The 21,237-nt window shown below is 43.3% G+C and overlaps 1 protein-coding gene across 2 annotated transcripts; it reads right to left on the reverse strand.

Moving 5' to 3' along the window:
* On the reverse strand, nucleotides 1-19,840 carry LOC105023195 (protein Smaug homolog 2). Of its 2 annotated transcripts, none has more exons than XM_010892194.5 (12): nucleotides 19,597-19,840; nucleotides 18,968-19,447; nucleotides 18,568-18,798; nucleotides 18,090-18,199; nucleotides 17,683-17,769; nucleotides 16,903-17,188; nucleotides 12,028-12,113; nucleotides 2,586-2,701; nucleotides 2,088-2,289; nucleotides 1,593-1,719; nucleotides 304-387; nucleotides 1-140 (listed from the first exon to the last, which is right to left on the reverse strand). In XM_010892194.5, the coding sequence occupies exons 1-12, from the start codon at nucleotides 19,790-19,792 to the stop codon at nucleotides 112-114; spliced, it is 2,034 nt and encodes a 677-aa protein (XP_010890496.2). In that variant the 5' UTR covers nucleotides 19,793-19,840; the 3' UTR covers nucleotides 1-111. The 2 variants fall into 2 exon arrangements, with proteins under 2 accessions (XP_010890496.2, XP_010890495.2); XM_010892193.5 differs by having other exon boundaries at nucleotides 18,069-18,199.
* Nucleotides 19,841-21,237: the final 1,397 nt, after the last annotated feature.

Consider the following 21,237-nt stretch of genomic DNA (forward strand, 5'->3'; position numbering starts at 1 on the left):
CCATTTCGCTTTGTTTTTTAAGCATATATTTTTGTGCTGGGCTACAAGGAAATGAACAGGCCTCAGTTGAAGTGAAGTGTCTGTTCGGTTTCCTCTTTTCCGTTTTTATTTTCATATTGTTGATGTTCGATCCATTCCATCTAACGGAATAAGAAAGAAATAAGATTTTTTTTAATTTACAAAATGAAACAATAGAATGGTTAAAAAATGACAATTCCATGCAAAATAAATGTGGTTATAAATTCCAGTGTAATAACATTTCCAAGGAACTGTGTGGGAGGCCTGTGTTCTGATGACACTCACCCCCTAAGGCATGCTCCGTCATACTGAGGCACAGTGACTCCAGCGTAGGGTTGATCTCCAGGTCTGCACCTGGAACTTGGCATTCTGAGAGACAGAGGAGAGACTGGCCGCTCAGTTATCATACATACGTGTGTGTGTGTGTGTGTGTGTGTGTGTGTGCACATGTATGGTTGCGGTTAGTATTTGGGAAAACAGGATGCTGAATGGGAATAAAAAGATGGTAAAGTGATTGTGAGTGGTAAATAGTAAACGATTATTCCCTCTTCCACACGCCATTTTCACAAGGGTCCAAAGCGGAAGGACTGAAAGAGTGTAGGTGCAAATGAGACCCTACCGTGGCCCCTTCCCGCAGCTCTGCTATGCTGCAGGCATCATGAGCCAAGTGGAAAACCACGGGCACAGCATCATTCTTTTAGATTGCCCAATTTCACACCAAATAATTGATCGGCATGACGCATAATATGACAAATTCATCATACCTCTTTTTCAAAAACAAATTAACCAAGCTGCTATCAGATCAATGTACGTGCTGAGCATCACATTCATCTGTAACCGTTTCTGCTGTATATAATACAACTGGATGATTCCATTGATTTCCCGTGTGTTGCATATAATGTTTCTTTTCATTTTTTACATTATTCATATGGTGTTTTCCTGTCCACTAGCGATTATATATCATTGGCCAGGTGATCACTGAAAATGTAAATTGTTTCTTAATTGTCCAGGTCAACAAAACGTATTCCAGAACTTTCTAAATGTAAAAGATGAAATACTTTCGAGAGTAAATGTTGCAGTATTATTGAACTTTATATCTTAAATAGAATGTCATGCTCGATGGACTATGGATTAAGAATTGAATCATTCAAGTCACAAGTCTGTCCAAGAATTGATGGGTTTACTGATCCCCTTGCCAATCTCTGGAAGTCACCCTCAGAATTCTGTCAGCTACACATTACAATTAAGGGCACGCGGATCAAGTTGGCTGGGATGAGGGGGTGGGGGGAGATTATGGTATATGAGCCATAAATCACACTTTCCAATACTGACAAGACGCATTAGATAGAGCCTTGTGAATGAGGTTTGTGAGGTGGGTGGGATGTGCTATAAAATGGGGTTTAGAAGACTACGTGGGCAAGAAGCTGTGTATAATTGGGCTTTGAAGGAGATGTTGCTAGGATATAAAAGAAAATGTGAATGGAGTTTGCAGTGGGCCCTGGGTGGTATGTGTATGGGCGTGTGAACCGAGATCCAAGCATGGGCTGGAACATGAACGGTGGCTGGGGTCCTACCTTGCTGCTGGAACAGGAGCATGGTTTGCGGGGAGGTATGGACTGGGAGAGAATGGGTCCTTTGCACGGAGCTGCGACTCTGACTCGGCATGCTGTTGCTGCCCCCAGGGTTGGCAAACCACAGATTCTACAGCAGGAACAAAATGTCAGCCTCCCCTTACCAACATCCCGAACACCCTCAGTGTTGCAAACCAACTTTGTCTTCACAGTGTAATGACAACACGGGCACAGAGCGGTGAGGGACCCACGCAGACCAAAACGCACGCGCCCACTCCCGCCTTATGAATTCCACTGATTAAACTGTCAGCAGGTTGGCGGATGCACTGGTTTATCAGTCAGAAAGTCTAAAGGACAACGTGGGCATAGTAATGTGGAGATCAATGCAATCTAAAATGAAATCTAATGTAGGCTCGCTAGCCACAACCATCAATGACAAGGAAAAAACCTCTAAGGGAGGTTTGGCGGGTGTATTGGATGGGCCATCCTACGACTGACCTGTCTGCCCTGCCCTGCCAACGCAGGGCTGGTGAGGGCGTGACGGGGAGAGGCCACCCCCATACCACTTGGACTCAGGAGACTCATACGCCCAGCGGGGAGGGCACGGGGGGGCATCGGGAACGCCCTCGGCCCCCTACGTGCCAGACCCCCAGCACTCACAGAGCCTGCTGTGGGAAGGGAGTTGGAACCATACGCCCAGCTGTGTGCAGAGAGAGAATCATCGTTAACACAGAGAGAGAGAACCATCAACAACAGACAGAGAGAGAGAGAACCATCAACAGCAGACACACAGAGAGAAAGAAACATCATCAGCAGACAGAGAGAGAGAACCCTCAGCGCTGGATCTACAACAGATAGTCACCGGGACAGCGGAAAAGACGGAGAGAAAATCTGGACAAACAGCATACTAAAGCAGCAGAGAGTAGGGCACAGAAACTCAGCAGTGACATTAGAGTGATGGATCAAAAGAAGAGGAGAACATCTGGACTGTCTCACCCTTTCTGTCGGTACACAGGCATGTCCAGCATGGCTTTCCTCGGGAACAGGCGGAGCAGCTTGAGAACTTGCTGCTTCCAGGAGACCAGTCTCTTCCTCTGAGTCTCTGTAAAAGCCTGACACACATAAACAGACAGGATCAGGGTTTCAGACGGCCACAGATACATCAAATAATTCACCCTTGTTAAGGGCTCCAGACTGCAACATTTTTACATCGCACCAATGCAACCTAAAAATTAACTTTTTATCGATTTCAAGTTTCATGATTTGGTCAATGGTATTGGGAATCATTCTTGTACTAATATCAAACTCTGTACATGTGCCGGTTTCACAAGATGTGTGGCCGCGCATGGGCCCCATCTCATTCAACCCTCCTCACCAAAAGGAACTGAAAAAAGCCTCCTGTTTACACCCAAAAGAAAGGCAGCTACTGGCCTACATGATAAACATTTTCAAAATGACAGTAAGAGGCAGAATAATAGAGCAAACCGAGCGAGGACGCAAATTGCTGAACAACTGTAATATGCCATGTAAAGTTCAAACCCCGGATTGGTTTAAAAACCAAGTTCCCTCTTTATCCAATTTACGGCAGACACAATGTGTTCGGTTGATGGGCTTCATAGAGGTAAACATTAAAACAAATATACCGCGGCTCAAGTTTGCCTCATCCCCCTACGGACAACATCTTTCCCCAACCAAATGTGAGACATGCGTATCATAAGGTAGGGGATACCTGTAATGACCTTATCAGTGAACAGTTAGAGTGGTGCAGGAAGTGCCTGCCACCCCAGAAGGGCAGGCCGGAGGAGCAGGTTCAGGAGAAGTCCCTGGGAGAAGGGCACTGCTCAATGCAGCCTGGCTCATCAGCCCCAACAACACACAGCAGAGAAGCCACATTGCAGCAGGGATAAAAGAACTACAGGGAAAGGTAAGAGGTGTGTAACCCTGATCTCCTGTGCGTCTTGATCACAGAGCCTAATGAAGCCACTGTCTCCAGCCACAGAGAGAGCAGTGCGAAGACAGACTCGTTTTTTTATTTTCTTCGGTCTGTACAAAGAAGCCCATTGGGATCTCTCTCCTTGTATCACGTCGGGGTCCAGGGTTTTCCCCAGCGGCTACACCCTGTTTCAGTCTGGATGTTTGTAAAAGCACTAAAAACTGCTGATGTAAGGGCTACATAAAATAAATGTGATTGCTTGACTGATATACCGGGCATCAATTGGTATTGCCCAATGTAGTAATTGGTATTATCCGATTGCTTTAAATATGCCAAAAATTTCAGACTGTGCTTTCCCGGTGTGTTCCTTTTACCATGGCGATCAGGCAAGGCAAAACCACAGAAGCCACAGCAAGAAAAATGGAAAGAAATCTTGACATTAACATTTTGTTGCACACATGAATTGCATTTCCTTGGCATATAGACGATCTGTCGAATTACAACACTGTTCTTAAGGTTGTAGTTTGAGAGAGTTTGGAACCATAATTTGGCTCACATACATGTTGATTTTCAATCCTAGTTTGAGTATAAACAGCAACTGCAAACAACAACTTCAAATTACTACAGGAGTCAGATTCTAGACAGCTAGCGGAACAGAGGCAAGGAAGCGCTGTTGTCTCCATTACCATGTTAACCTCATATCAGCTGCTGCTAAACATTTCCGATCTGTGGTATTTTGGCTTAACTGTAACTGCAACTGTAGCCTCTACTCTACCATGGTAACCAGACCAATCCAGCAACTGCTGTACCTCAAGCCAAGTGCCTGTGTGTGGTCCTAAATCCAGTCTGATTCGAATTAGGCAATTGCTTACCGTACTGCCACCACAATGTTCTTGAGTTTGAGCTTTTCTTATATTAAGAGTTGTGTTGATAATAAGTGGGGGGACGACAAAATACCATTTTCCAAAAGTGTGTGTGTGGGGGGGGGGGGAAATCCCACTCATGTATAATGAAACCTACGCCCATTCTAGTAGGCTATAGCCTAGCAAGCCGCTCAAATCCTGTGTTTTTTTTTTTTTTGTTTCATTTTAATGAACAGACATTACTTTTCTACTCTGTTTTGTTTATTTTGGGTTTGTTTATGTTTTCCTTGAACGCAATAGGCTACTTTTCCCAGCTTACAGTAAGTAACTGACTGGTCAAAACAGCAAAGGCTGGACAATATCAGCAGCCTCCTGTTGGAACCGCAAGCGAGTTCACCGCTTGTGTGAATGAAGGGTTAGAGTTGACTCAGACGGGGTCACAAGATTGTTTTGTAAATTGAGCAGCAATATAGCACGTTACATATTACAACAAATACTCAGATTCTTTTTTTCCCAAATCATTACACCCCATTCTCTTTCGTTTTGTGTTTTATGGTGTAACGGGATGGGGTTTGGCTGGCAAAAAGAGTGTCTGGCAGATTATTTATCTACCTGGCGCATTTCCTGTTAAATGAAAAATGTGATGCCCTGCCTAGAATAATTAAGTGATTTAAGGCTGCAAACTGTCAGAGCATGTAACAATCTTCAGAAACACTGCTAATGTAAACAAATTACTCCTTGACAAATCATCCCTACCCAAACACAAACAATGCCATTTGTTAAACACCTTAACTACCATATTTACTAAATTTATATCCAGACATTGTATAATGTAGAATTGTAGGGAAAGGGAATGTGTATTTATCATATACATTATACATTCATAATCAGACTTATTTTGGGGAGTCCTTTGTTATTAAAGTATATACACTGAACAAAATTATAAACACAACACTTGTTTTTGCCCCCATTTATCATGAGCTGAACTCAAAGATCTAAGACTATGTACACAAAAGGCCTATTTCTCTCAAATCTGTCTAAATCTGTGTGAATGAGCACTTCTCCTTTGCTGAGATAATCCATCCACCTCACAGGTGTGGCATATCAAGATGCTGATTAGACAACATGATAATTGCACAGGTGTGCATTAGTCTGGCCACAATAAAAGGCCACTCTAAAATGTGCAGTTTCAATGTATTGGGGGGTATCTGGTGTGACCACCTGGGTGGCCACCACTTCAGTATCTGGTGTGACCCCCACTTGCCTCACTCAGTGCAACACATCTGCTTCGTATAGAGTTGATCAGGTTTTTGATTGTGGCCTGTGGAATGTTGGTCCACTCCTCTTCAATGGCTGTGCGAAGTTGCTGGATACTGGCAGGACCTGGAACACGCTGTCATATAGGCCAATCCAGAGCATCCCAAACATGCTCAATGGGTGACATGTCCGGTGAGTATGCTGGCCATGCAAGAACTGGGATGTTTTCAGCTTCCAGGAATTGTGTACAGATCCTTGCAACATGGGGCCATGCATTATCATGCTTGCAACATGAGGTGACGGTTGTGGATGAATGGCACTACAATGGGCCTCAGGATCTCGTCATGGTATCCCTGTGCATTCAAAATGCATCAATAAAATGCACCTTGCACTTTGTAGACGGCTTATGGTAGAGAAATTAACATTCAATTCACAGGCACCAGCTCTGGTGGACATTCCTGCAGTCAGCAAGCCAACTGCACGCTCCCTCAAAACATGCAACATCTGTGGCAATGTGCTGTGTGATGGAACTGCACATTTTAGTGGCCTTTTATTGAGGCCAACCGAAGGCACACCTGTGCAATAATCATGCTGTCTAATCAGCATCTTGATATGCCACACCTGTGAGGTGGATGGATTATCTTGGCAAAGGAGAAGTGCTCACTAACACAGATTTGTAAACAATATTTGAGAGAAATAGGCCTTTGTGTACATAGAGAGTCTTAGATCTTTCAGCTCATGATAAATGGGGAGTGTTACAGTGGGGAGAACAAGTATTTGATACACTGACGATTTTTCAGGTTTTCCCACTTACAAAACATGTAGAAGTCTGTAATTTTTTATCATAGGTACTCTTCAACAGTGAGTGACGGAATCTAAAACAAAAATCCAGAAAATCACATTGTATGATTTCTAAGTAATTAATTAGCATTTTATTGCATGAGAAGTTTTTGATACATCAGAAAAGCAGAACTTAATATTTGGTACAGAAACCTTTGTTTCTAATTACAAAGATCATGCGTTTCCTGTAGTTCTTGACCAGGTTTGCACACACTGCAGCAGGGATTTTGGCCCACTCCTCCATACAGACCTTCTCCAGATCCTTCAGGTTTTGGGGCTGTGGCTAGGCCACTCCAGGACCTTTTAGGTGGTGTTCTTGGGGTTGTACTCATCCTTCTTCTTCCTCCAAACACAGCGAGTGGAGTTTAGACCAAAAAGCTCTATTTATGTCTCAGCAGACAACATTACCTTCTTCCATTCCTCCTCTGGATCATCCAGATGGTCATTGGCAAACTTCAGACAGGCCTGGACATGCACTGGCTTGAGCAGGGGGACCTTGCGTGCGCTGCAGGACTTTAATCAATGATGGCGTAGTGTGTTATTAATGGTTTTCTTTGAGACTGTGGTCCCAGCTCTCTTCAGGTCATTGACCAGGCCCTGCCTTGTAGTTCTGGGCAGATCCCTCACCTTCCTAATGATCATTGATGCCCCAAGAGGTGAGATATTGCATGGAGCCCCAGACTGAGGGAGATTGACCGTCATCTTGAATTTCTTCCATTTTCTAATAATTGCGCCAACAGTTGTTGCCTTCGCACCAAGCTGCTTGCCTATTGTAGACCAGCTTTGTGCAGGTCTACAATTTTATCCCTGATGTCCTTACACAGCTCTCTGGTCTTGGCCATTGTGGAGAGGTTGAAGTCTGTTTGTTTGAGTGTGTGGACAGGTGTCTTTTATACAGGTAACGAGTTCAAACAGGTGCAGTTAATACAGGTAATGAGTGGAGAACGGGAGGGCTTCTTAAAGAAAAACTACCAGGTCTGTGAGAGCCTGAATTCTTACTGGTTGGTAGGTGATCAAATACTTATGTCATGCAATAAAATGAAGATTAAATATTTAAAAATCATACAATGTGATTTTCTGGATTTTTGCTTTGTAAGTAGGAAAACCTGCAAAATCGGCAGTCTATCAAATACTTGTTCTCCCCACTGTACGTTTATAATGTTGTATAAGGTTAAATATATAGAACAAAGCAATGTGTTTAAAATGTAAGATATGCCAGGGTACACAGGTACAGAAATTACAAAACATCAGCCGATTGAGGTAAGCGAATAGCGACTAGGGATGTGCATGACAAATTTAAACTATCGATTATTTATCAGCTTTTGTGTCGAACAGTCGACCCCACCCACTCGTGACAAAAAGAGAGGCACTAAATGAAAAAAATGAATGTAAAATGTTTATAAAAAATGCAGTTAACAACCTCTAACATTTTAGTATAAACAATTAGGCTAGGCATACTTTTACTCTGGAGACATTTAGAAATGCCATATCAGCTGCAAATAACCTAATGCACAGGCCTGTCGAGTCGTTAGAATTTTATAACAAGTGATTATTTCAACCTTTTCCATTAATTACAATTACAAATGAACTATAAATGCCATCAAAAAACACATTGTTTCCCATGAATTAGCGCAGCAATGTGTATGAATTGCCTTACATTAGCTAACATCTTTGTGCAAATGTTTTCTGGCCATGACAATAAAATACAAAATGTATAAGACCAGCTTGCCAGATCTTTTTTATATACATCCCCTTAAAACTATACTTTCCAAACGAAACAACACTTAATATATAGACCAACAGAGTTACATTATAGTCTGCATTAAATCAAACAAACCTACTGATGCATTCCAGTGAATAAAAAAATATCCTTGGAAGGAAGCTTAATAGGAATAAATTACATAAAATGAACAAAAACCAAACAAAATCTTGCTAGCGCATCCATAGATGCAAGACCTTAAAAGTGTAAATAATCATTAGGCAATATCCGTATTATTATGATAATTTATTCTTGTTTAGAAAAATGTGCATGTCCGGGAATAGACGAGTAGCCTTACACAGCCAAGAAAACACTTTCAGTCCATACAGATGTTGCTGGGATGCACAGGTATGCTTTTGCCAGCCGTGATAATTCCCTGTACTTTTAATTCCCTGTACGTTAGCCAGATTTGTTAATTTTTTAAAATTAATTACAGCCACCAAGTGAGTCAATCGGTAGTACAGATTTTTTGGAACTTTCAAAAATTAGATTAACTTGTCGATAAATGCTATCCTTGTCAAAAATGTGACTATTTGTTCTCACCGCTAATATCGGCATCAGTCAATAACTTTATCGTGTATCCCTAGTTGTAATGTACCAATCAGCTTTTTGGGGTCATTTTTCTGCAATGTCAGAATCCAGAGGGACTGCCCAGTTAATACCCACCTAGCTTGCGAGCCAGACACCCAGAAAAAGATCAAGGCATGGTTGGACATCCACAATTGAAGAGAAGCAACCAGACGCTCCCGCTCAACCAAACACTGCGGCCACAGGGATGGTAGACCAAGGACAGCATAGACACTGGCAGCACCATAACCTTGGTCCAGCCAAATGCTTTGCCATTGGGACATGTGGCAAGTTTCCACAAACATCACAATAAACAACAATTGTGAGAACCCTAGCGCCATCAGTAGCAGACCTACAACCGGCCCATCTTCCTCTATGAGTTCCAGCCAGATGACCGGGTGCTTGAGTTAGAGCCCACCGCCCTACGTACAGCCAGTGAACTACAGGGTCAAATAGCCAGGACAACAACAGACAAAAATGTATATAATATATATTTTTTTTAAATCAAGCTGTGGGAAGAACCAGTACCTAACCTCATCGTCTGGCCACTACTGTTGACAGGACAAGGTGAGGCTTGGAATAGTGTTCTATTAAGGCCAAGAGCTGAAGGAACTGGACAGCCCCAGTCCAACCAATATGCCCCCTGCCCCTGCCGCCAGAGGAAATACATTCACAATCCTTAGTGGCTACTGGCAGTACTGGGACCTCCCGTTCGTGCTTCATGGGGAAACCGCAACCTTCCAGTGCCTCAACATCCTGATACGACCGGACCGAGAATACACCACTACCTGCCTGGACAACATTTTGGTCCACTCTGGGAGGTACTGGAGGAGCTCTGTCAGGCGGGTCTCGCTGCCAACCCCAAGAAGTGCTGTCAGAGGCCCGGCTACCTGATTGGCCAAGTCCAACTCTAACTCTAGGAGAAGGTTGAGGCGGTTAGGTCCTTCCCACGGCCTGTCCCAGTTACATGGATTCTTGGGGTTGGCTGACTACTACCACATTTTGTCTGTAGCCTCCCCTCTAACAGCTTTGATGAAGGACCAACCAGAGAATGTGCCATGGATGCCGACCAGGCCTTCCCGACTCATGTAGAAGGCCTAAACACAGAGCCCATCCTGCGCACCCCACTTTCCAACTCCCATTCATCTGAGACAGCGGTGGGAGGGATGTTGCAGGGGTTCAAGACGCCTGATTGAGCCAGTAGTTACTGAACCTGCAAGATTACTCGTTCACGGGGCACTACCGAATGGGAACACCGGTTTCTCCAGGGTGCAAAGTGACACTTTTTGAATGGGAACTACAGTGGCAGAAATGAAGCACACTCTTCACCAAGTCAAACAGATTTCAACATCCAAAGAACAGCTTGCACATATACATGACTGCCCTGTATAAAAGCATTTTTTTTTTGGGTGCTTCAGACCTGCCAACTGTAATGAAAACATTCTCTGTAGCTAGCCTCAGGCCTTACAACGAGGTGTGCGCGACACCCACACACCACTTAACTCTGAGGCAAATAACTTTTTCAACATCATAATGCCTAATAATGATGTTGGCAGAAGGTTGCCTTGGTGGGAATTGTAGGCTGTAGGCTATTATGAGTACATGGTAATTGTTTGCTCTTCAATAACTAACTTGAAAAAACATGAACTGTACGTTGAGGGTTCTTCAAGGATTTCTAACAAAGTGGAGCTGATTTAGGCCTACGGTTGGGGGAAGCATCAGGGAGTACGAGCATTTCACATTTGAGAAAAACCTGTAACTGACATATCTTGAAACCTACAGAAGACATCTTAAAATGTATAAAATATTGGAGCCAACAAAGTAATCTAATTCACACGTTGACTCCCTTAAAAAACAGAATGACTCCCTTAAAAAACCTCACTTGTGTCTTTATGTGGATGGCACAAGACATGGTTCATTTATAATTCATAATTTTTTGAAACAATCAAAATCAGATATTTGAATGTGACATTGGTTTAAGGTTGGGGAATATTTGTATAATTATAATTTATAAATGTTTTACCAATAATGCTTGTCTATGTATTGATCCCCTGTGTTGTGGAAGCTCCCAGTTTACACAGATGAAGGAAATGGCCCTAACAAGGACACAACTACATAACCATTGGCCACCACCTGTTAACCATTAAAAATGCTGTCACAATTTTGGGATAAAAACCCCATTGTTGAAGGATCATCAGTCAGGCGGTGAATCTCAAAGACAGTGAATATCAAAGAGCATTCGTTAGAGATAAAAAACGAATGCATCGATAAGGAATACAGTAGAAAATAATGAGCAGCTGGATCAATAATCAGAAAGTAGAAGCTGCATCACACCACTTAGACACTGCCAAGAAAAGGCCATCCCTCAAAACCCTTGAGACTTGCAGACAAGCTACTTAAATACAACAATCACTACCAAAAAGCAACAGATTTCAGTGCCGGGGAGTGGAGTAATTGTGTACCAGTCAACCACATCAAGAGCTCTGACCTGTATGGGAGGGTAGAAGGACGGTGTTACTCAAAAAGTATTGACCGATTACCAACGTGACCCAGTCGTGATGTGGGAAAATGTTTTGTGATCAGTTGAGACCAAGATAGAGCAATTGACTGAAACCTAAAGCACCATATGTGGTGCAAACAATGCCCATGTCTCAAGACAAAGCATCCCTATAAAATAAAGTGGTGGCAGCGTCCTGCAGTGGGGACGCTTATCAGCATAGACAGGGCATCGTGTTATTAGTGAAGGAAAGAGAAAAATACTGGGAAATACTGCAAGAAAACCTACTTTTCCCACACTTCAGCGCAGAAAAAAGTCCAGATCTCAATTCCACTTAGAATCTATGGCAATATACACATCTGAATAACCTGGAACAAACCTGCCAATAAGAACTGGCCAAAAACACTAACAATATGTGCTAATCTGGAAAAATTCCACCCAAAAGACTTAAAACTGTTAGTGCAGCAAAAGACGGCACAACCAAATATATATTTGTTGGGCAGTTAAAAATGATGCAAGCACCATATTTCAGGTTTTTTTTTCCTGACAAATAATTCTCAACAATAAAACCAATGTGATCTTAGAATAAATAATTTTGAGTTTTCAAATAAAATACCAAACTGAACAAAATGTCAATGTACTATTGTGAGCTGGGTAATATGAATGACATTTTAACTACCCGCTGGCTGTGTTTACTTGTGTTTATCTTACAGATGTCTTACCTCATGTGTCAGACACTTCTCAATGAGCTGCAGGTAACAGCTGATATTCTCCTCATCCGGCCTTGACACCAACAGCTGAGTGCACACTGCAAAACATAGACAAGAAAAGGATTTTAACAGAATGCTGCAAAACCTGCATACTCCAGTTTGTCTCCCCCATCCACAACGAAAAAGTGTACACAATCACAAACAAGAGTAATAATTGCCTACCCAGGGGCATATAAACCACTGAAAGAAAGTGATTAATTGCATCATTTGCTGTACAGAGCTGTATTATGCCCAGTATGCTTTTAATAGCATTTTCTGATGTAACATACAGATAGTTATTAATGCTCGTAATGTGTAAATAGGCTGACTCCCTAATCAATGTTTTTGAGGTTGACACAAACAACCATACACATCCATATTACAGAAGCAGGTATATACACACCCATGTTACTTTTACTATCAATGTTAATAACTAACCATTAAAAATATGGATGATTAAAAACTAACCCCAAACCCAAATCCTAAACATGAAATAAGCATTCTTCTTACAAAGGTCCAAATGCCCTCACTTTGCCATACCATCATTATATTATTTAACACATACGCACGCACCTAGTTGATACATCAGGCATTCTACACAAGTTTAGTATTTTTTTTGTTTTTTACATTGTGAAACAATGGTAGCCAATGTACAGTATGAAGCAATGACATGACACTTCAACATTGTATGGAAGCCATGATAACTACACTTGTTCATATGGAGTAATCAGGTAAAAGCAGACATCCAGAAAAACATCAAATTTTCATTTAAAAACATTTGTAAAATGAAAACATATGAATGGACATGAAAACAAAAAGCTTAACAAAAACAACACAGAGAACCCATAAAGCAGTGGTACAAAAGGGACAGCAATTCTCACCCTCCTTTCCGAGCCAGCTGGACCAAGCAGGGGTGTCAGAGCCAAAATGAGACAGGAGACTTGCAGACAAGTAGTAATATATAATCTTTATGAGAGCCAATCTTCCCTCAAATGTGGACCCACAACAGGCCTTTTTCTTCTTCTGTGTGTTTTATAGTCTCAGACAAAAAGATTGAGTTCAGCTGTTCATAAAATGACTTGAGTATGAATATGTTGATATTCCATAACAAGTAAAGCAATTATAAGAAGAAATCCAGCCAGGCGACCGGCATCAAATCTTCACTACAAAGACATTGTGAGGGTTCTCCAAAATAGTTTGTCCATCAGTGGGATAAAGGTAGCGAAGAATATTGTTTGGTTACTACTATCCATAGGTGGGTACATTGAACTGAGGACATTTATATGGGAGACATTCTAACAGAAGGGTCCTGTAATTGCAAAGGGGTTAGTTTATTCTTTATCCAATGCATTCGGTAGCCAGAGAAGGTACCAAAGAAGATTATCAAATTGAATACAGCTAGGTTACTGTTTGAGGCAGAGTCAAGACCACAACCCTGGAGAACCAGACCAAGACCCAAACCTTGGAGACCAAGACCAAGACCAGGACCCAGTGGGTCAAGACCAAGACCATTTTGAACACAAAAAAACAAGACAAAGACCGAGACCTTAGACCCGGCCAATGTTTCCCAAACATAAAACAATGAGAGAATTACTAAAAGGAAATAAATGTTATTTTGTAGGCCACAGCATAACATTGTTCTATAGAAGGAAACATACTTGACTAGATGAAATTACTTTACTGATTATAACAGAAATTATTAGGTTGAAATTAGTTTACAAAGACTAAAATAAGAAACAAAGCTGTGTGATTGAAACAGCCATACATGTTATAGCTTATTTTCACACTGCTGTGCTTAGCTGGCTAGCGAACACATTAGCTAACTGGCTAGGTAGTTAACTAGATGACTCACATTAACTTTGCTCAGTCAAGTTTGTTCTGGACACTCATACTATTGACATCAATAGCTGTGGGTACTTGGAAACAGCATTTTCATGTCGAGTTCCTGGCCACAATGAAAAGTTTTGTGTCCATCACATCACAATGTTCACGTTGGCCAAATTAGCTTGGTGTGATGCAGCTTCTTAGCTTGGTAATATATATGAATATAATATAACAGCAGCCTGTAATGAGTTATGTCAGCAGTATAACTGAACAAATCATGACCAAGATAATGAGGTGCGTATTAGCTAGCTTGCTATGATTTATCTGCAGAAATCAAGGGTTGCTGGTGGCTGCAGACCTATTTGGTGCAACAACACATGATAGAAAACGCGTGTATACAGCACTACAGGTGCGCAAAGGGACTAGCTAGTCTATATGAAAAAAACATACTGTTTCACAGGAGACCAAGACCAAGATCCAGACCAAGACCGCAACACTGGAGATTGGGACACAGACCAAGACCTAAACCCTAGAGACCCAGATCAAGACCACGTCTATGTGGTCTCGAGACCGCAAGACCAAGGCTCCATCTCTGGTTTGAGGGTTAGTTACAGAGAGAAAAAACATCAAAGTGAAACATTTTATTTAGGGTGGCTTTCGTTACATAACCATGCATTTTCAAGTGGGATCATTCTAAAATATTCCCTTGACCTACCAGGCCATTTGCGAATTCTAAGCTAACCAGTTAATGCCTTTTTAGGAGAGGTTCAATGGATCTCTCCTACTATGATCAAAAAGCTACCATCTTGATTGGTTACTTCAAAAAAATATATGTCTTAGGCCGTGAATGAGATGTCCTCTCATTTGAAGTTCTTAGGGGGCCTTGTATAATGTGCATTTCAGAAAGGTCAGAAAATCAAGTTACATGTACAGTCCCATCACCCGAGCAATACCCTCCCAAGCCCCTAAACAGAGAACAAGCAAGCGTCAGCTCAAACAGAAAAGGGAAAAGGATAGTGGAGAGACATTAAAGAGTAGTAGGGGGGAAAAAACTATATAAAACCTCACCGATCCACATGAGTGAATAGGCAGACCGCCATGCTGAAAACTATGTGGGAGTCCATGACTGGGAGAAGGTGCTGCATTTCAACTTTATGTCACCAGTTACTTTGTGTGCTGAACTTGATAAGAGGTTGGCAATGGGAAGTAATAGCAGCACATTTCGATTTGGCTCATTGGATTCATGTGAAGGGAATGCTTTTTACCTTTCACGGTTAGTGAATGCTGTTTTCCATTGGCCATGGGTGATAAGTTATATAAAAGGTGCTTATCCTACATAGCTTCTACACAGTCACCGTCTCTTTGGTACACTGGCTGTCACATCCGTTCCGTAGCTATTGGTGTTAGTGATGGTGTTAGACTACCATGCAGCACACAGCTCTGGGCACTTAATGTCAATTTTCCCACTCCATACTCACTCCAAAACTGTTCCATAATCACATGGGGGGGGGGGGGGGGACTGCTGCTCAACATATTTTCTTGTTTTTGAAAATAACTACTTTTGTGATTATGTAAGCTACCATTCGATTCTGAAGTAGGACATTTCAGAAGAAGCACTTAATTTAAATAGCATGTAGCAGGCTATTCCTACATCCAAAGAAGGGTGAAGAAGAAATAATGCTGGGCAGGCTCACGGCTGAGCGGTACTGGAGCCCAAGTGGGAGAACAAATGCTGCCACTCCAAAAACCAGCCAAATTACTGGCACTCTGCTCCTCACACCACTCACACTCAGGACGAGTTCATTCATTTGTGTCATCAAAAGGCATTGATGGTATTTGCATTGGAGCTGGATGTTATGTCAGAAGCACAAAGTCCAACCGCCATCAATTGACAAAGATAAATGTGATGGATGATATAGTGCCACCATGTGGCTGGAATAAATGCTCTCACATTCTCTGGTAAATTACTAAATTCTGTTATAACACAAATATCCTGACTGACATGCATTTGTGCCATACCACTCTTACATCCATGTTTATTGATCAACAGCTGCAATTTAGTTTTAGTGCTAATCTAAAGGCATGGTGTTTGAGTGTCATTTTGTCACAGATGCAGAATATCACATGCAGACTGGTCAGTCAAATCTAGAGAACCACAAGTGATGCTATGACTTCCTTATTTTTGTTCATTATTCAGTTTGGTAAAGTCTTTGGAGGATTTTCCCCTCACAGATTCCAGCTGCCAGAGTACGACACAGGTAAATGTGATAGATGGAAAAAGCAACTTGACTTAGTGAAGCGTCTACAGTGAGAACAGTCTCATATACGGGATGTACTTTCTTCTGGCTGACAAAAACAGATAAAATTGGTAAACAAGTCAAAAATACAATGTGTCAAATTCAGAAAGGGTCAGGCCATCAACACTGCAACAATCTCAGCCAAGGTCTGGAGAGCCCACATCTGAACAATAAAATACTCTACAGTCCCAACCAAGGTCTGGAGTGCCACCATCTGGACAATATAATACTCTACAGTACAAATGATCAATAATTTGATGTTTAGCAAAAATTACATTCACGTCTGACAATTAGTTTTATGCACAAAAGCAATGCAGGCCAATTTCAGATATTAGCATTAAACAGTTTCTTTAGGGATACCTAGATGTGTGCTTAAACTCCATATCAAATGACTTAATGATCCCTGGTATCTCAGTCTTGATTTAATTTGGAGACTTGGTACAGATTGGTAAAGATTGCAAAGAAAAAGAAAAGCAAGGTTTCACAAACTTCAGAAATCATTGAGTTTATCGTTTTGTGCACAGAGTACAAAAAAAAGTTTTTAAATTCACCTTAAATTAAAAAACTAAAACAGACTCCCCAAAAACGTCATTGTATTCAAATGTTGTATCGTCAATCCTATTTGAGGAAATGTCAGCAACATTTTAACTTTGCGCTAGCTTCGACAGCCCAGGTTACCTACCCTTGTAAAATCGTCAAATAAAGACCATCTGTAACATCCTCTTACCTTTACCCATGACACGTGTGAACTGGCCAGCAATGTCACCGTCTGAGATGGGTGTAGCGGAGGACTCTCCGTCGCAGGGAGCTGGGTTTTGGGTCTGGAACCCATCCTGGCCCAGGTCCTTGTCCTCCACAGACTTGGAGTGGTCTGAGGTGGACCCAATCCCCTCGGAGTCCCTGTCTCTCTGCCGGGCACTCGAAGGGCTGGAGCTGAAGGCCTTGATGGGTGTGATGATGATCTGCTGCAGCTCCTGTAGAGCATTACGCAGGTTGCCCCCCTCCAATATATCCTGTTGAACCACAGCACTTATTATAATAAGACATTAAACGTGATAGGAATTATTGATATTTCTCATTGAAAGAAACTGTGAGTCATATTATAACTTTAAATGACTGCCCTAATAGCATAGAAGATAATATTCATTCAAATGAATTTGTATTTCTCCATCTAAAGACAAGGATCCAAATGAAAACAAGAAAACCTTTAACATGCTGTCCTCCACTAACGATGCACCGCCCTCTGGGGTACATATCAAGTCCCATGCAGATATTATTTTAAGGGTTTTTCTTGTCAGTATATTTTTTTTAAATGCTGTATTTCTATGACAAGATATAATGCACCCAAGTTTGGTCAAAAACAACACAGTAGTGCACCTACAGAGCAGCTTCTTAGTCCTGTCCCAACTAACAGTAAAGCTGTTAAGAACAACATACCAATCACTGGATAAAAGATACACATGAAATGGTTCTAAAATGACAGTAGTGGTGACAGCATGTGGTTAACCTTCTCTAAAGACTTGAGAACACTCTGCCTCTCTCGTAGCTTTTGGACACTCAGGGCTATCTTGTGCCGCGCCCCTTTGGTCACATTCTGGAAGAAAAGAACAACGAAAGAAAGAGTAAACAAAGGGAGCAGCTGTTGTTCTTAGCAACATCATCATCCACATCCAGTCCCCACTGCCAACTCCCAATCAACATGTGTTTCATTAAAGCTGCGGAGCGGAGCCGCGAAGGCACTGTGATCTGTGAAGGACGGGCATGTAAAACTGGACTACTGTGGGGGGCAGCTTCATTTCATGGCATGTTGAGGTCTAAGGTTGAAGCTGAAGGACAATAAGCAGGCCGTATCTATTCAGCATGACGGCATGGAAAAACAAGAGGAGGACAAACCTGTGACAAACGATGACAAACCTGTGACTCCAGGTGCTGCTCCGTCAGAATCATCATCTCTTCGTAAGTCATCTGGGAAAAAAGTGCTGCGTACTTATGAAGACGGAGGCTCTTCAACCACATGGGCACATCTGTAACAGAAAGTAGAAAAACCACATGCCATATTTTTCTGCTGAGTCCCTGTTACCCTAGCCCGTGAACCATTAGAAGGATGGCGCTCAAACATCTCATTTGAAAGTCAAGACGTTGAAACATTTGTACAGTACAAAATACGTACACAAATATTTCAGCTCTATTCTTTAGAGTGCTGTCCTACTTATTTTTTTATGGACATATGGAGAACACACACACACACAAATGCAACGCACCAATAGCAAAATACCATTCAACTCTGGGCAACTCAACCGTTGCCACAGTCACAGTTAACGTGTCACGTCTTTTCCCAGACTGAAACATGACAAAGGTGACACACATGCAATCCATGGTTAAATGTTCGGACCTTTCATGCCACTGCCGTCCTCCTGGAAGGTGTTTCTGGAGCCCTGGTCCTCAGTCTGCTCACTGCCTGAGGATGCCACGCTGCTCTGGGGGGACAGGGGGGCCTGGTCAAAGGCCTGTCGCCCCCCAAGATCATCCTGACTCAGCCAATCAGAGCCACAGGCTTGGGGACTGGAGGGGATCAGGGACATGGACCTCTTCAGAGGGCTGGGTTGGCCCATCTGTCCCATGCCTGACATGACAGGAGCGTCAGGACAGACTGAAAGTTAGGCTTTATTGCATATCTGCATGAAAACAACAGTTTGTTGTATGTATCTCAGGTTTGGCACATCCCTAGCATTCACTCCAACGACACGTGCTTGCCCTTCGTCACACCCGGGTAGGCGATGTGAGACACTGACCTGCGTTGTTGCTGTTGATGGGTGAAGGTATCCCGCCCTGAAAAGACATGTGTCCGTTCTGACCTGCAGGGGAGGAGCTAGAGGAAGGGGGCTTATCGAACCAAGCATGGCCGTGGTCCAGACCCTCCGCAGAGCCCGGCCACTCGTCCGAGCCCTGCCGGGGGTGGTAGGGGCCAGAGGCGGGCCGCGGGGAGGGCACCGGGTAGCCACTGGAGAGGTGCTCCTCCAGGTGGTTGAGCCACATGGCCAGGGAGTTGCGGTCGTCCAGGGTGGTGGCCGGGTGGATGAGGGCGTAGGACAACAGCTGTCTGCTCTCCTCCACAAACAGGCTGCTCTCAATGGTGTGGCTCAGCACCTTCTGCAGCAGCTTCATGTACTCACACTTGGCCTCGCTGTTGCGGGGCTGCAGCAGGGGCAGGTGGGACAGCAGCAACGACACCGCCTTCTCCTTGGGCTCCTGATGCCACTGGCTCACAATGTCTGGGGAGGCGAGGGAGACAAAAGGGAAATGCAATAATGACTCAAAGGAACAAACACTCAAGGAAAGTCGGAGGTGTAACCGCCGTGAGGTTTATAATGTAAGAGGAGACGCACTGGCAGTACGGAATGGCACACAGGTCGTTAGCTACCTGCATTGTTGGCCTCCGCCTCCAGGATGTGGATCTCAGTGCAGTCTGCCAGCCAGTGCTCCAGGCAGATGTGCAGGAAGCGGGCTTGGGTACGAGACGCTCTCTTCAGCAGCGACAGGAGGGCCACCGTCTGCTCACACTCGTTCCAGCCCTTGAACCAGTCCGTCAGGATGCCCACCTGGTCTCGGAACATCATGGCGCGGCCCCGTGCAAAGGGGGGCAGGAATACACGGGTGGGGGAGGGGGGCGGGGGTTAGGGGGAGGGGGGTGGGGTAGGGGAACACCTCTTGCTCACAGGCAGGTTCACTATGGCCCCGCTCGGCGGCGGCTTAAACACAACAGTCCTGGGATCCCCTCAGAGCGGAGCCGAGGGACTTCACATGGTTAAGATGCAGGAGAGGGAGCGGAGCCGAGGGGGGTTCAGGGGGTTGGTGCGGAGGGAAAGGCTGGGAGGCGGGTTGGGAACGGGGTGTGTTAAATCTAGCTGGTAGTGTCTTAGGAGAAAAGGGGGTCCTCTCTGAGGTACATCTTTGTCAGCATCTTCCAAATCCTAACAGAGTAGGAAAAGAAATGACATAAGATTATTGAATATCATGAATATCATGATAAAGTCAAAATAAACTGTAATCCAGGAATTCTGTTCATTCAATACACTGAGTGAAAGAAAAACAATCCTCGTCAAAATCAACATAATGACAGGGCTGCCATCGAATAGAATCTTAAGTAGCCTTCTACACGCAAAAAAAACTTTCTTCAATCTACAGTAGTAATGGCCATTCGAGGCTTCATTACCTTTCTTCTAGCAGCAGGATATTATACAAGCAGTGCTAACTCAGATTTTCTTTTTCAAAATAAAAGCATAATTGAAATATATAAGGTAATATAATTAATCTAGTCTGTACCTTTTATGTTTAATGTCCGTTCCAATATTATTCTTGTCTGTTCTTTTTCACAGACTAGTTTGTTACCTAGTTTGTTAGCTGAGTGTTGCCAGCATAATATCCTGCTGCTAAAATAACACTAACAAAGCCTTGAATGGCCATCGGTAATATACAGTACTGTGGCTACAATATACACCAATCAGTCATAACATTATGACCACTGACAGGTGAAGTGAATAACACTGATAATCTTGTTATCAGGGCACCTGTCAGTAGGTGGGATGTATCAGCAGCAAGTGAACAGTCTGTCCTCAAAGTTGATGTGTTAGAAGCAGAACAAATGGGCTACCATATGGATCTGAGCGGCTTTGACAAGGGCCATATTATGATGTCTAGATGACTGGGTCAGAGCATCTCCAAAACTGCAGGCCTTGTGGGGGGTTCCTGGTCTGCAGTGGTCAGTACCTATCATAAGTGGTAATATTATAAAAGTGGTCCAAAGGTGGTGAACCGGCGACAGGGTCATGGACGGCCAAGGCTCATTGATGAATGTGGGGAGCAAAGGCTGGCCCGTGTGGTCCGATCCAACAGACAAGATACTGCAGCTCAAATTACTGAAAAAGTTAACGCCGACACTGATAGGTGTCAGAACACACCGTGAATCGCAGTTTGCTGCGTATGGGGTTGCGTAGCCGCAGACCAGTCAGGGGGCCCATGCTGACCCCTGTCCACTGCCAAAAGCGCCTACAATTGGCACGTG

The sequence above is a fragment of the Esox lucius genome, chromosome 1, assembly GCF_011004845.1.
Source record: "Esox lucius isolate fEsoLuc1 chromosome 1, fEsoLuc1.pri, whole genome shotgun sequence".
Lineage (NCBI taxonomy): Eukaryota > Metazoa > Chordata > Actinopteri > Esociformes > Esocidae > Esox > Esox lucius.